We start from the raw sequence: 16,389 nt of genomic DNA, 5'->3' as shown, positions 1-16,389 counted from the left end.
TAATAGTAACTGGCTCTTAAGAATGAATGGAGGAATGGGTGAGAGTGTATGTATACACACACATCCCATGCACGTGTGTGTGTGTGTGTGTGTGTGTGTGTGTGTGTGTGTTTATTATCCAAACTCTGCAGAGAAACAAACTGAACAAGATGGAATGAATTTTGATGTTATTAGTACATTAATGTTGAAAATAAAAACCTGATAGTCTAGTTGTATCAGCACTGAGTCAGCTCTGTGTGCAGTACAGCACGTAATTTCAAACACTGGTTACATCCATCAGAACTGAGACACTCAAATCAGTCTGCTCATCAGAATTGGATTTCTGCTACAGAGGGCTGAATAGCTTGATGGTGTAAGGGTTACCAGTCACCATTTTTTCTGACTTCTCCTCCAGAGCTTATTTGTGTCTGATATATGAGAGCTCTGAAGTTACCACCTTGTATTTTAGCAACTCTTTTTTTCATTAATGCTCTCAAATGTTAACTATATATCTCTTTACTCCTGCTTTGTATGAGGATATATCTCTGTCTCTTCCCTGTTTATGTATCCTATAATATGGTACTTTTGGTTCCTATTGTCAGGCTCAGCCATCGTTTAAACTTGTCATCTGATGTTGTCTTCTCTAGGTTGGGATAAACATTCCTATGGCTACCATGGTGATGATGGACACTCCTTCTGCTCTTCAGGGACAGGACAGCCTTATGGCCCCACATTCACTACTGGAGATGTGATTGGCTGCTGTGTAAACCTCATCAACAATACCTGCTTCTACACAAAGAATGGGCACAGTTTAGGTAGGCAAACAAACTTCTGGACCAGCTTTATTTTGTTTTGCAAACTGAGCCACTGTCTGCTCTTCTTTAACGTGCAATCAGCAGGATGATTTCTTGGGTGAAACAAAACCAACATGATCTCATTTATTTGTGTCAAAACTGGTAGATTACAACTAGTGCTGTGAACAATTCATGTATCTACATCCAGTTTTTTCCTTTGCTGCTATCTCTTTGTCCCAGCTGGAAAGGAAGGACTGATAAAGACTTACTCCCATTTCTCATGGTTCAGATTGGGAGCAAAAGTTCAAGGTTATTGCTCTATATACACTAAAGCAGACTGTCAGCCCCACTGCAGTTCTCTAAGCAGGTGAATATATTGCTATGTGAATATACAAGATTGAGTGGGGAGGGGGAGAATCTCAGCTAATATTCATTTTACGGATTCTTGAGCTCACTGTGAAGTGTCTTAATGATTAAACTGATTGCTAGAGAAAAGTAAGCAGCAGCTGAGGAACATTTGATTCAGGATAATGATGTCTAAGGAATTATAATGAAAATGTTTTAATTGTCCAGATAGGGAGGGTAGAACTAGACATTGAAAATGCATGGGCATATGACAGCAGTCCAAAGAGGCCAAAATGCCATAGGATAAAACTCACGTGCAAAAGACCTTTGGAGAAGAAGACCCTGTATAAGTGATTATATGCTGATGCTAGAAGCATCAGAGCCAAGATACATGAGTTGGAGTGCCTGGTTTTAAGGAGAGCAAAGGTACAGTGGGCATCATGGAATCCTAGCGGAACAGAGAGAACCAGTGAAACAAAATTATCTCTGGATATAATCTCATTCGGAAGGGCATACTGGATGAGTTGTTGCTGTTTGTGTCAAAGAGGTTGTAGAATCCCACAAACTAAAAATCTCAAAAGGGACATCCATCTCAACAGAATTGCTGTGTGTGGCAATACCAAGCCGCCAAAATAATTTAGTGCTGGGGATCTTCTAAAATGTTCAAAGTGATCTTGGGATGGAGAATGATACCAAAGAGGTATCCAAAGGAGGAAGTGACTTCAATTATTCCCACATAGACTGGGTATATGCACATTTTAGTCATGACAAAGAGGTAACATTTATAGGTATCCTGAATGGCTGAGCCCTAGAAGAGTTGGTCATGGAGCCGACCAGAGGTGAGGTAACCCTGGACTCAATCTTAAGTAGTGCCCAATGTGATGTGAGAACTAATAGAGAACAGAAACCACGGCACTGTCAAATTTAGCCATTTGTAGACAATTGCCAAAAAAGCCCAACACACTCACATTTGACTTCAAAAGGGGAAAGTTCCCAAAAATTAGGGGATTGGTAAAAAGGAAGTTGAAATGCAAAGTCAATGTTCTCTTAAATGCTTAGCGGTTATTCAAAACTGCAAAAATAGAAACTCAGCTAGAAATATACTGCAGAGCAGGAAAGGGAACACCAGGGCCAAGAATATGGTAGCAGAGTCAAGGAAGGCTTTCATCTAAAAAATAGAAGTCTTATCCAAATGAGGAGAACCAAAAGGAACATAAACTTTGGCAAATAAAGGGCAGGCAGACAGTAAGGGATGTGAAAAAAGTGAGGAGCACATTGCTGCCCGAAAACATAAAGACCAACAACTAAGAAGTTCTTCAGATGCATTAGAAGCAAGCAGAGAGAGAGGCAGTTGGACATTTGGGTGACAGGTATACTAAAGGAGACAGCACTGAAGCTGAGTGAATTCTTTGCATCTTCACTGTGGAAGATACAGGGAAAATTCATGTGCCTGAACTTTCTCAGGAAGTGAGTCTGAGGAACTAAGGTGTCAAGAACCAGGTCCAAGGAACCAGATATGAAAAGGTCCAGATGGCACTCACTTAAATGTGAAGTTGCTGATCTTTAAGAGAAATGTGTAATTTGTCCTCAAGATCAGCCTCCATACCAAGAGAAAGTATGCAGATGACATTATATAATCACATGTGCACAAACTTACTCTTCATTTTGATTTGGGGCTAAGCTGTGGAGGTACTGGCCAGAGACTAGAGAGCTATGTAGAGCATGGTAGTCATTTTCCTATCTACTAAAGCCCCACCCCCCCAAAAAAAGCCTATGGTTTATTTTCCTTTTCTTTCTGAGCCTTCAGTATCATGGTGAGAATGTAGTCAGGTTTCTTTCTTGTAACCCATCAGTCTAGGTCAGGGATGAGCACCTGTGGCCCTCCAGTCTATGTTGGGCTTCAGCTCCTTTAATCCCTGACCATTATCCATGCTGGCTGGAGCTGATGGGAGCTGTAATCCAGCAAAATGTGAAGTCCACGGGTTGCCTGCTCCAGTCTACACAAAGAACAAGTTCAGCATCAAATACAGCTTCCACTGAAGAATTATCAGTGAGGTCCTCTAGTGAAGGCACTACATGGGCCTGTTCTCTTTCTAGAACATCAGCAGATTTTAGACAGACTTTCCTGCATTCCCATTGGTTGTTTGCTTGCATTGATGGATGTTGTCTATAGAATTCAACTGCATTTTGTGCTTTAGTTGTTAATTCTGGGTGCAGTCAGAGAGAAAGCTAACATACTGGGGAATTTTTAGTTGCAAGAGAAGTTTGCCAAGCTCTGGTCTCCTTTAATTGTCTTTGAGAAACAGCTGAGGTTTTATATAATGATCCATGGTGTGATGGAAGCAGGGTTTTCCCCTCTATCTCTCAATTCCAGAATTTGTGGTACCCAAATAAATTGATTAAGAGTACAGTAAGCCCGCAACTTACATAGGGGTTATATTCTGAGGATCACACCCAAGGCCAAAATTATGTATAGTCAAACGCATTGGGATCAATGGTGAGTGGGATGGCCAAAGTCTTTTTTCCTAGACTGCCCCCTTTCTTTTTTAAAAATTTGCCAAGCGCCTAAAGTTGAACGTACACAAGTTAAATGCATGTAAGTTGCGGACTTACTGCCATTTCAGGACTGGCCAGAAAAAGTACTTCTTCACACAGCACCTAATTAGCCTATCTGATTGCCTCAGTGCACTGAAGGCTGTTGACTTAGATAGCTTTAAAGGGGTACAAATTAGTGGTGGCTTTCCACTTAGTGGCTTCTGGGTGTGATAGCTGAATGGAAAGATCCTGATTCAGAGGCAACATGCCATTGACATCCATTGCTGAGGGACAAAAGCAACATGCTCTTGCATGGCTCTTGCCCCCATCCCCTGCTGGTGGGCTTATCAGAAGCACCTGGCTGTCCATTTGTGAAGCTTTGCTGGATTGGAGAGTCATTTGGTCTAACAACCCAACAGATGTTCAGATGGCCTGCTACCAGACCTGCAAGCTTTGTTCTTCTGGATTGCTTCATTGAGGGGAGGATTTTTCCTACTGTGGAGGGCAAAGTTGAGAGACCAAACCTATTCCTAAAAGAACTTCTTGTTGTTGATGGGAATAATAACCTGCTTTCAGAGCATTCAAGTTATTTATTTTAACAGTCAGGTGCTATGTTGCAATTACATTAGCACTAATGTGTTTCATGCCCTACTCTTCCCTATATAGTGCTTGTCGTCCTTTCCAGCCTCCAGCATTGCTGGTCTGTACGTGTTAAAGCTGCTGTGCTTGGCTAAAACTGGAAGCAATCTGTCCTGAGATGCTCCTATTTTAGTGACAGCTTTCTAAATGCCTGTAGAACAACTGTGTCACCAGAGACAGGCAGCCTCTCGTGCAAACCCCAATTAGGGTTAAGTGCACAGAGAGTTGTTCTGGCAAGAGGGAGAAATTGGATGAGCTATCTTCCTGGTATATATCCGTAGTATATTATTGGCTTAGTTCAGGTGGGCCCAGACTGAAGCATAAAGGTTGGTTGGTCAGTCAGTGTAAATTTCACTGATAAGATATTGCACTATAGTTTATGCATATTACCTTTTCCATTAAGGCTTGTTTCTGGATCTACACATCACCCTGGATCTAAATAGACATGTTTGAAAACTGATATTGTCTGAGGATATTGTCTAACCAACAGGTCAGATGAGTTGTTTTGTATTCTGGGAGCTCTTTCACACTATTGGATAGAAATTGTTGCATTTCCCAGAGTGTTTGTAAGAGGAATATAGTCTATCCAAAAGTGAACAAAGAGCAAATTCTCTGAAATCAGTTGGACAACAGAAAAATCTTTAGGTGTTTACAGTCAAGAAAGGTAGGACAAAGACAGAGGTCTACAAGGAATGATTTCTGCATGGAGGAACTGCCATCTTCAAGCCTGAGGTGCAGTAAAAAGCAAGTGGTATCTTAATGCAAATTCCCCTCCATGAAAAAATAGGTCTCAAATGTAGTGAGGGCCTATGCTGTTGTTTGGTTACTTAAGATGTGGAGATGATATTTCAGGGCTTCTGAAAATAAGGTGTGTTTTGCAGGGCTGGTTATTTCAATCTAATACCAGATCCTTGTTCTAAAAAAAGAGTCCTGATAGAATTTGACAAAGTAAGAAATCAATCCATTTTGAGGATGGCAGGGAGTGCTTGCAAATTTCACAACCCAAGCTCCTAGTATTCAGTTCTGTAGGATGAGTCTGCCTGACATTTTCCACCCTGCTGTGAAAGAAATCTGCCCCCTCCCCAATAGCTTAATCTGTTAAAAGGGCTAGGGTATTTTTGGTTCAGATTCCAAATGAAACACCGAAGTTGAAACACCACAGTTGTTTGAGGGGAGGAAATAGATATTTGCTGAATAGCCAGAAACCATAATTTCAAATTTTCAAAAAGAAAGCACAAGTGAAGTCTGGGTAGAAATAACAAACCAGTGATAGTAAATTCAGTAATCTCTCTCTCTCTCTATATATATATATGAATCTCTTGTTTATATGTTATCTTATATAATAGGGATTCTAGAATATTCTAAGATATGTAATCTTATATTCTTATATTCAACATCTATACTTGTGAGATCTTGATTTATCTAAGTTGGTGCTCAGCATCTCTTTCAAACCTTCAACCTGGTTTGGAGGAGCCTGATTGTATCAGATGTGACAGAGGGGAGCAGTTGCAGGCTCCCTGATTCTGCCAGCTAAGTTGACAGCCTTCTTGAGAGCCCTACAACCTTCTTTGAAACTTCTCCTTGAGAGTCCAGTAGTGCATTGCTTTCTTGAAAGGAAAAGGTGGTGATGGTGGAACATCTAGTTTATTGGGAATTAGAGCCGGCAGTGTAATTGACCTTAATCTGGAAACGTACCAAACTCTTTACTTTGAGTTCTGTAACCCTCAGTGTCTTAACTTATCTCACATGGGTGGAGTGAAATGGCTGTAAGTAGGATACCCTCTGTTAATGCCAGAAACTTCCCTTCCCTTCCCCAAATACAAAGTCTCTATCCCTTATATATCCTGTGTTAAAACTTTCATTCAGATCTTCAGTGTACTGTCAGAGGATTATTTTCTGTGGGACAGAATTACTTCTTGTGTGTTGCTTTAATAACAACACCAAAACCTTTGATTAGATGTGCCTGGAAGCCATTTTGAATTATGCAAAGTATAATTCACAAAGTCTCTGTGGTTTTTCTTCAAGCAGTGAAAGCTATAGGGGTAAAATGTAGGGTTCTGTGTGTGTGCATATGCATGCAAATTCTTCTGTAACAAGTAACGTGAAAACTGTTGCTCTTAGACCTGTTTCAGACGTTACTGCAGGGCACCCATATTACAATGACTTTGGAGTCACTTGAATGATTAAGATAGTAGTTTCACTGTGGATGCAGTCAGCTGGTTTCCATCTTTCTCTAAGTTAGGGTGGGCAACCTGTGGCGTTCCAGATGTTGTTGGAATCTATTTTCCATCAACGCTAGGGATGATGGAAGTTGTAGTCCAACAACATCTGGAGGGCCACAGCTTGTCCACCCCTGCTGTAAAGAGTGAAAGTGACATGAAACATACCTGCATCTAACAATTTCCAAGTGAAACATGTCTCCTGAAACAATGGTTCTCTCCAGTACTATGTGCAGTTACCCTGTAATTCTCATTTTAAGGAATGGTATTAAATCATTTGAGTGTGGCAGTTGTGTTTTTCTAAGGTGTCACCCATGTTCCTAAAATTTTATAGACTAACATGACACACACACCCCCAAAGGCCTTGTTTCTACTCTACGGGGCATTCAACCTGAACTTTGTAACTGAAGGAGATGACAGAGAGTGGAAAGGGAAAGTCAGAAATAAGAGAATGAATGTACACAGATGTAGTTGCAGGTAATTGGGCTTTCCTGCAGCCGAAAGCAAAGAGAAGAGGAAGCTCAGAGCCAGCTCAGACCTTCCAAACCTTTCTGTCTGGGACACTTGGGACTCTTGCCTGGCCACACCCCTCCCCGGGCCACATTCCTCTCTTACTTCATCTGAATCCTCGGCTGTTTTTCTCTGTCTGAAATAAATCCTTAAATCATGATGATGCCTTAAAGAAACAAATAAAACTAACTAAACTTTGGATGAGTTTTATTGTCACTAACAGATCTGCATTAAATTAACACACACACACACCCTAGTTTAATTTGATTCCTTATGCAGGCAAACTCTGAACTACTAGCTCGGATCCTATGAATTCCATTGGTACAAACCCATTGACTCTGTTGCAGCCTTCCTGGAGGGCAATAGAGGGCAATGAAATTTTGGTGTTGGTCTTTGTCTGAAAATTTATTGGCAACTTTAACCTCCCTGAAAAGGTTCTAATTCACAATGTGAGTTAATTCACTATTTATGAAACCTTTAGTTCAGCCTTAAGTTGAAGGTTAGGTTGAGGAACTAATGCTACAGTCCTAAATATAATTGCATGGAAGTAAGAACCACCAAACACAGTGGGAATTGCTCCTGAGAAAGCACAAATAGACATTGCAAGTCTTCCTAATGTCACCGAAGATTGCAATACATGGAAGATCCTGCTTCACAAACCACAAATTGCTTCTGTTGAGGCCCAACATTATGCTGTCATATGTGTAATACATTAAAGTTGTAGGCAAATGGGAGGAAATCCTCTGTCTTAATTCTAATATTTTTTCCCCCACAGGTATAGCCTTTACAGACCTCCCTGTAAGTACAACTATTTTCAGTATTTTAACAAAAGATTCAAATTTGAAGGGAGGGGGAAATTGACTGGGATATTTTGATGTCTTCTCTTTGCCATGCCATCTGGAAGTGGTTAGTATGAGGCTCCTTGCTTGATGTGTTTGCATTGAATCAGGTTGGCAAGTTTCTTTTAGCAAAACTAGCTGCAGAAAGGGTGCTGGTTATTATCAGGCTTTTCTTGGAACATACTGGAAGTGTAGGGAAAACTCAAATTATTGCAAGGTTGTTTGGAATTCAATAGTTTTTCAGGGATATGGTTTGCCTGCTTTAAAATAAACAATGCAAGACGTCTGTCTAGAATAAAGCAGGACCTCTATGTTGCCTTGGCTGCCTCAGGCAAGCTAAAAATAACATGAGTTAGTGAATTGTTCAGCAATGCAAGTTAGCCAAGCAAACAAAGAGAATTTCCAGTTTCTGAAATGTTCCATTTTGTTTTTGCTATACAAACTACATCCACAATCCAAACATTTCCTTGCCTCTTGGACATGCTAGTTGGAGTCCAAATCTAATAACACCGTAGCAAATCAAGTAAGAAATTTCTTTTCAGCATGAGCAAAGTTCAAGGGCTCTTGGATAGAAATGGTAGTCTGAGGGTTGCTTTGTTCTATGGAACTTGGTACATGAGTCCCAGAGCCGATAACAAAATGCACATGCATTGGTTCCATTAGAAACAGTGCATATATGTGTAATTTTCCCCCTGTTTAGAAATGTGCATCAACATGTGGGCTGATGCATTCTTGCTTACCACTGGAGCATGCGGCAAAGGGAAAGCGGGAATGCATACCAGCATGTACTTTTAAAGTCTGAGATTATGCATTTTGTGTGCAGGACTCAGCACCAGAGTACAAAACATGTAAGCAGTTGCACTTCAAAACATGCAAGACAAACAGGCTTACAAAAAGAAAATTTTGCAACAGCAGTAGGGAGAACAGATAGACCATTCATGAGTTAGGTTAGGAGTGGGAACTTGTGGACCTCCAGATATTGCTGGGTTACAACTCTCATTTGCCCTGACCAGGAGATCTAATGGTCAGGGGTGATTGGATTTGTAGTAAAACAGCATCTGGAGGGCAATAGACTTAACTTGAGCATATGCAAGTGCTGGAATTTGCACTTTGAAAGCTACAGCAAAGATACCAACCTTGTATTTAACAACTCGCTCGGTTGCCATGGGCAACCAAGAATTTCATGCAGGCAAGTGAGCAAGCTGGCAGAAGAGGAGCATTCACTCCATCACTTTTCCATTAGCCCACTTGATATCTCTGCTAGCTGTGGAAGAAAAGAAGTAATTTTCCTCCATAACCATCAGGGAAATGCACCAGATTAATGTAGGGATGGGTTGCTTTTTATCTTTTCTGTCAGCCTACTTGATGGAAGGCGTGAAAAAAAACCAAGCACCCGTTAACAGGCCAGTAGTTTGCATATACATGCTGCCCTCTCTTCCACAGCCAACATGGGACACACAGGGTACTAACCCCTAAGCAGGTTAGCATCCGCACTCCCAGATTAGTAACTTTGGGGAGGTAGTTTACAAAGCTGGATAATATTGCAAGCCAAATGGAAGTGTGCATTTTGTGGGTCCATAGCATAATAGACTAGCTTAATACTTTAAAACTTCTTGAAAATCAAAACCAAAATGTATGTACACGCAGATATTACATGTCCCATGGTTGCTTAGCTTTGAAAGCAACTATTTAACAACCAAGGAACAAACTTTTGGGGGGAGGGAGAGCTTTGTTTGAAACCTTTAAGTCAGGCTTCCTCAACCTCGACCCTCTAGATGTTTTTGGCCTACAACTCCCATGATCCCTAGCTAGCAGGACCAGAGGTCAGGGATGCTGGAAATTGTAGTCTCAAAACATCTGGAGGGCCGAGGTTGCAGAAGCCTGCTTTAAGTGCAGCTGAATTGCAGTCCAAGGTTTTCATTGCTATTATCAGTCTGGTTGTTTCGCTGTTATCTGTTGCTGCATTCAGACATGTCATTTGTTCAGATGATTTGTAGGTAGCATTAGTTCCTTTCAGAAAGTGTTCATGAACAGTTAAAGATCCAGCCAAGGAGCAGGGCCCCTGCTTGTTTAAATGTAAGTTTACATAATTGCAGAGTTCACTCTTAGTTGGGTAGCTGGAAACCATTTAAGAGGTACTTCTTTGCAATGGCTAGTTCCCTCCCCAATTTGCTTCCATGTCCTGCAGCACATCCAAGATCCTGCCTACATGCTGTGTTTCGGGCCAGTCCTAATGAAAGACAGAATGCTACATTTCCAAATGAAAGATAGAATGCTCCATTTTCTAGTCAGCCTTGGCTCCCCAGATTTTATTGGACCACAATCTGCATCAGCCATAGCAAGCATGCCTAATGAACAGGGACGATAAGAATTGTAATCCAACAATATCTGGGGAACCATGCTTGGAAATCTGTTCTAGGTTATGGCTTTGGTTACTGCATATGGACTTCCCTGTGATCCAGAACAGGGGGATATGGACTTCACTAGTAGAGTGTGAATTACAATACAATGCAAATTCAATATAGTTCCAGAATCAATAAAAATAAATGAAAACACCTAAATGATATGATTTCTAGCACCCACTGTTAGAAATGAAATTAAGTTGGTTCATATCTGTGAATGATGATGCTCTTTTCAGAGATCATCTGCTTCTCCTGTGCTGAAAAGTTCTTACGCAATCAGTCTGCAACTCCATGAAATACTTGCGCACGATAAACATTCTTTGCCCTTTTGTCTACAGTCTACTACTTCTGAAGTTGTCTTCTTTTTCCAGTTTAGTAGCAGTCCTTGAAGCTTAAGCTGCCTTTTATCTAATCCTTCCCAGTACACTGGTTTTCTTACTGCAGTTACTCTGTTGCTTGGAAGAGTGTTGCATGAGTCTTACTCTGAATTTTAGCTCTTCAGCTTCCTTTCTGCCTCGGCACTGAACTCTTCTCTACCTGTCCACTTAATTCTGAACCTTTGGATATTCAGTTCTTAGCTGCATGGCAATGAATTTATTTTCTGTGGGGGCTGTTCCTGTAGCATCACTTGAATTCAAAATCAGCTGTAAAGGAGAACGGCTATATACAATCTTGACTTGACTGGTATCAGGAAAGATTTTGGATTTAAAAAATACTGTGAGTCTTTGGTAGACTGATCCAATCAGATGTGATTTTAGACTTCTTTCTGCTTTGGAATTACAACCAACAGGATAGGGTACTCTTCCAACCCACCCCTCTTCTTTGCTGTCACCCTCTACACAGACTCAGGCTGCATCTAGTCAACCAAACCTGCCCATTCTTCCTCTCCTGGTGTGAAAAGTAATGCAATTCTAAGAATGTTTCTTGCTGAGAAAAAGTGAGCAGCATATGTAAGGACTTCATAATATTCCCGATAAAGTACCTAGATTTTCAGAGCATGCTTGACCATTGCTTCTCACTAAAGGTACTGGGTTTCAGATTTATTTATTTTTAAAATTACATATATATATCACCTTTTCCTCAAAGGAACTCAAGGTGGTGTTCATGGTTCTGCCTTCCCATTTTGTCCTCACAACAACCCTGGGAGGCAGCTTAGACCTAGAGACTGGCTGGCCCAAGGTCACCAGTAAACTTCATAGCTAAGTGAGAATTCAAACCCTGGTCTCCCAGGTCCTAGTTCAACACTCTAACCATTACACCACCCTAGCACCTGGAAGGGAATGCAAGAAATGGATCTTCTAGCTAGCAAAAAGAAAGCAGCACAGCAAGGTTACCTGAATGAAGATAAGGAATAGAAGGGAATATTGGGGAAGGGTCGTAGCTCAGCAGTAGAGCACATGTTTGCATGCAATTGGGAAAAGACTTTCTGGAGATCTGCTACTGAGATACTCAGTACTGAGTGTAGACAGTACTAAGCTAGATGGGGCCATGGTCTGACTTGGTATACAAGGTGGCTTCCTATGTCCCTTTCCACAAAAATGTGGACAAGCTCACTAGAAGGTGAAGTGTAAGTTATTAGGGAGGTCAAACGAGTAATTTGGAATGAATGTACAAGATAGATTAGAAAAGCACAATTCACTGCCTGGCATGACTTGTTGGAAAGGAAATGTAGATACAGTGGTACCTTGCTTTTCGAATGTATTCCATTCCGGAAGACAGTTCGAATTCTGAAACATTCGAAAACTAAACAATAGCCAACAGCTAGGCCTCAGGATCTTGCACTCAGCAGAAGCCGTGTGGTATGTTTGACTTCCGAGGCGTGTTTGAAAACAGAAGCATTTACTTCCGGGTTTACGGCGTTCGAAAACCGAGGTACCACTGTATGGGCTAAGTATCTTACATACCTCCTAAAGCCTTGTTTTGTAGTTATTTGGTATATAGGCCTTGTGACAGTAATCAGCGCTGCTTTCTCTTAGTTGCTTGCCTCCAGATGCTGGAAGCTCTCTTCCAGTTCTCCATAGTAGCTTTGCTTTATCTAAGCTGTCTTTTTCTTTCTTTCTGAAAACTGTTGGTGCTGTTAAAGCTCTATCCAGCACACATTGCTTGTACCTTTCTCAGAGGCACTTAGAGGATATGTTTACAAAGTATTTTTGCCATAGGTAACTACAAGCACAAAGGTAAAATGTTGTGGAGGTTCTGGAGTAGCTTTCATTCTAGTCTTGGAAGATTATGAGTACATATTATGTGACTGTCATTAAGGCAAATGATCCTTCCTCCATTCCCACAGTCTGTTTTTAGGAAGACTGAAGTCCCTGGGGAAACTTGCAATCTGCAAACTCATGCAAGAATTGACATGGAGCCATGTGTGTTTAATTTTGCTCTCTCACTTCCCAAACTGCTCTTGGAAGTCACAAAGATTCAGTAAAACCTTATAGCTATGTCATAAAGGGTTGGGTTTTTTTGCTAGTTGGTTCCTCAAATATTGTGTTCAGTTTCTTATAAATTGCTCTGAATAGTGCTCGTCACGTCTGCCTAATCTGGAGGCTTCATTTGAGCTTCCTCTAAGTTTAGCACCCTTGCTTGTTTTCAGCTGATCCTTGGAGGCTCAGAGAAAAATGTATGTTAGCTTTCTTCCCGAAAAGGGCCCTATTTTTTAACTGGGGTTTCTTCTTTTGGCAGGCCAATTTATATCCCACTGTGGGGCTCCAGACACCCGGAGAGATAGTGGATGCCAACTTTGGGCAGCAGCCGTTTGTGTTTGACATCGAAGATTACATGAGGGAGTGGCGAGCAAAGATTCAGGGCACCATTAAGCGGTTTCCCATAGGTGACCGGCTAGGTGAATGGCAAGCCATGCTACAGAAGTGAGTGGGAGCATTAATTTCTTTTTACTTAGAAGCTTCATTAAAGAACATCAATTGCTATAGAGTGGTCTGCTTATAAAGTATGTCCTGCACCCCTCTTCCTTTATGTTGGACAATTTTTGTGTGTGTTAAAGTTCCTTAATGCTAATGAGGAACAAAGAGCTTACTGTTTGCTCTGCACATGTGTTTCGTTTTTAAAAAACAAAAACAAACCTGCACAAATCTCATTTTCAGTAGCAATCTCAAGAGTGGAGGGCTGCTTTCAGGAACTGTCTGGCTTGATTGCTTTTTAGCCTGTCTGAGGACAAGTCACTGGCAAATCACTGAACCAGATGCGGAGGGAAAGGCAATGGTTTGGAGAAGCATTACAGCTTCTATATCTTTGTGTCCCAGACAGAAATGAGGGGAAATGAAGCACAGAGCTCCAGAGCACAGAATTTGAAGTGACTGAGAATCTGATGTCCCCTCTTCCCAGAAATTGTTTTGGATGAAGCTTTGCAAAATCAACAGGCAGTTGACCATTGGTTGTGAATTGTAGACCACAACACCTGGAGGGAAGCATGTTACATTCCAGAGGACAGGGGTGCTATCGCTTTGGATTTTTTATATATTTTGACATATTTTTATAATGCCCTTTGATTATTTTTGTAGAGTGGTTTACAGCACAGTGATTAGTGTTCTATTATATATGACTTTCAAAAAGGATTAGATAGGCTTATAGGACTGCTACAGACCTCAGTAAGACAGGCAGTGTATTTAATGGTTCATTATAGGATTTCCAGTAAATTGGTCCAGGGTCACTTGCTGTTCACTTACATTAATACAGTATCATTTTGAACATCTTATGCAGTGATACTAAAAAAAAATGTTTGCAACATTAATGTAGGTTTCCTTCACCATAATGCATGCATTTCCTGGGTGCTCTTTAATAACAGTTTGACTGTTCATACCCAAGCAGGAGTTGATTTCTTCCCTTTGGCTAGCCTAACTCCTGTGTTGCGTGTGCGAATGTACCAAGAGTAGTGTCTTCTGTTCCCTTCCCAAAATTCTTTTGTTCACTCTTCATATAAGAGTATGACATTTTCATTGTAGGAAGCAGGGCCAAGGACAACTCTGGGATACACCGTCTGACTTCAAATTAATGTGATCCTCCCAGATATATTTTACAGCAGGGATAGCCAACTTCCAAGAAACTGTGATTTACTCACACAATTAAAAAGTGGCAGTGATCCACCCCTTTTTGGGGGGTTCCGGTCAAAGTTGCTGAGCTTTTTTTAGAGAGGCAAATCCCGTTTATTGGGGGGATCAGGGCAGGGGAATAAATAATAAGTCACTCACCAAGAGATTGCTAATGAAACAGTCAACATTGCAGCGAGAGCTCCGTCTTCCGGTATAGCAATCTAGGGGGTGGGGCCAGATAGAGGAGCCAGCGATCGTCCACGATCTACAAAAACCTCCTGGGGATTGACCAGTAGATCATGATCGACCTGTTGGACAGCCCTGTTTTACAGCTTTGCCATGGCTCTGTGCTGACAGAGATACCCATTCTACAATTTGTTTTCTGTATTCTCCCCCCAGTATGGTCTCTTCCTATCTGGTCCATCATGGGTACTGTGCTACAGCAACTGCCTTTGCCAGGGTGACGGAAAGTACAATCCAGGAAGAACAGATCTCTATAAAGAACAGACAAAGTAAGTTTATTCTTACAACTTCCTCACAACTTTCCCTGAAGACTTGAGAGACAGCCCTTCCTGCCTGCAGCATGACTTCAGTCCAATATCCACATATTCAGATGCCAAATGGAAGTGGTCACTAGGTAGAACCTCAATATCCTGCACAACTTCCCTTGGGTCCTCTTCTGTGGCTGCCAGTGTTCCAGTGTCTCATCATTCCCCCCCCCTCATCCTGCCACTCCCAAACCAAATGTTTGGTTTGAGAACTTTAAAAGCAGGATAGTCTACTCAAGGAAAATAGGTACTCTTTTATTTAATCTGCCAAACCTATATTATTTATTTCTATTTTTTTAAATGCATACATAAAAAAAAACCTTGCATGTTGTCTTTGGCTGTCCTTTGCAAAGAACTCACTGCTTTGGGTACAGAGTTATACCTCTAACTCCATGCAGGAATTATGGCACTTGAAAGACCAGTATCTTCTCTCAATTGCTGAATTACTAATATTTATTTGCAATGTTTATCGATAATCTTTCTGCCATAAGAACTCCCATAGTGGTTCACAATGAAAATAAAATCATTTTATGTGGGGAGGGTTTCCTTTTGCCTCTTAACAAGTTCTCAGAGTAGCTTTCATATAAAGTAATGTAAAGCATCAGTAAACAACTATCAGGTACAAAGTTCACACATCAATAAAATTAATAAAATCAATAAACCAACAGGAAGCAGCATAAAGGTATTGTAACACCAGCAGATAAATCAGTAGTACTGTTCAGTTAAAAACTTAAGACAAGAATACAGTGGTGCCCCGCAAGACGAATGCCTCGCAAAACGAAAAACTCGCTAGACGAAAGAGTTTTCCGTTTTTTGAGTCATTCCGCAAGACGAATTTCCCTATGGGCTTGCTTCGCAAGACGAAACGTCTTGCGAGTTCTTGCGAGTTTGTTTCCTTTTTCTTAAAGCCGCTAAGCCGTTAATAGCCGCTAAGCCGCTAATAGCCGCTAATAAATAGCCGTGCTTCGCAAGACGAAAAAACCGCAAGACGAAGAGACTCGCAAAACAGATTAATTTCGTCTTGCGAGGCACCACTGTAACACTTTTTATCTGACACCTAATAATCTGCAGTTGGCACCAGGTGTACCTTCTGGGGAAGAAATTCCACAACTGGGGTGCCATCACACTGAAGTCCCTATTTGTGGTCACTTTTATCTATCCTCTGAAGTTAGGAGTATCTAGAAAAAGGCCTTTGAACATCATCTGCAATTAAATAGGTTCATGTTCTTCAGGTTTTCAGATAAAGTCCAACATTTTTATGGCCTGTCTACCTATGGGATTATATGCCGCCTGTCATTCTAGGCAATCTTACTGTTCCATCCCAGTGATTCTGCTTTCATCTACAGGAATACAGAAGCTGGTCTTGGCAGGAAGAGTGGGGGAAGCCATTGAGGCCACACAACAGCTATACCCAGGACTCCTAGAGCACAATCCTAATCTCCTTTTTATGTTAAAGTGAGTACATCCAAATCCTTTCAAGTACGGTAAGACCTGCAGTGTGAGGAACATAAGAAGACAGGGGCTTTATACTGGAAC

General features: G+C 41.2%; 1 protein-coding gene across 2 annotated transcripts in view; it reads left to right on the top strand.

Moving 5' to 3' along the window:
- The window catches only part of RANBP10 (RAN binding protein 10), a 48,554-nt gene that overhangs the window by 22,358 nt on the left and 9,807 nt on the right, over nt 1-16,389 (top strand). For both annotated transcript variants that reach the window (XM_028739746.2, XM_028739745.2), the window contains exons 4-8: nt 627-794; nt 7,797-7,819; nt 12,942-13,126; nt 14,705-14,817; nt 16,200-16,308. In XM_028739746.2, coding sequence (XP_028595579.2) covers nt 627-794; nt 7,797-7,819; nt 12,942-13,126; nt 14,705-14,817; nt 16,200-16,308 — 598 coding nt within the window. The remainder of the gene's footprint in view (nt 1-626; nt 795-7,796; nt 7,820-12,941; nt 13,127-14,704; nt 14,818-16,199; nt 16,309-16,389) is intronic.

Source organism: Podarcis muralis, chromosome 7 (assembly GCF_964188315.1).
Source record: "Podarcis muralis chromosome 7, rPodMur119.hap1.1, whole genome shotgun sequence".
Classification (NCBI taxonomy): Eukaryota; Metazoa; Chordata; class Lepidosauria; order Squamata; family Lacertidae; genus Podarcis; species Podarcis muralis.
This window is presented reverse-complemented; position numbering and strand designations above follow the sequence as displayed.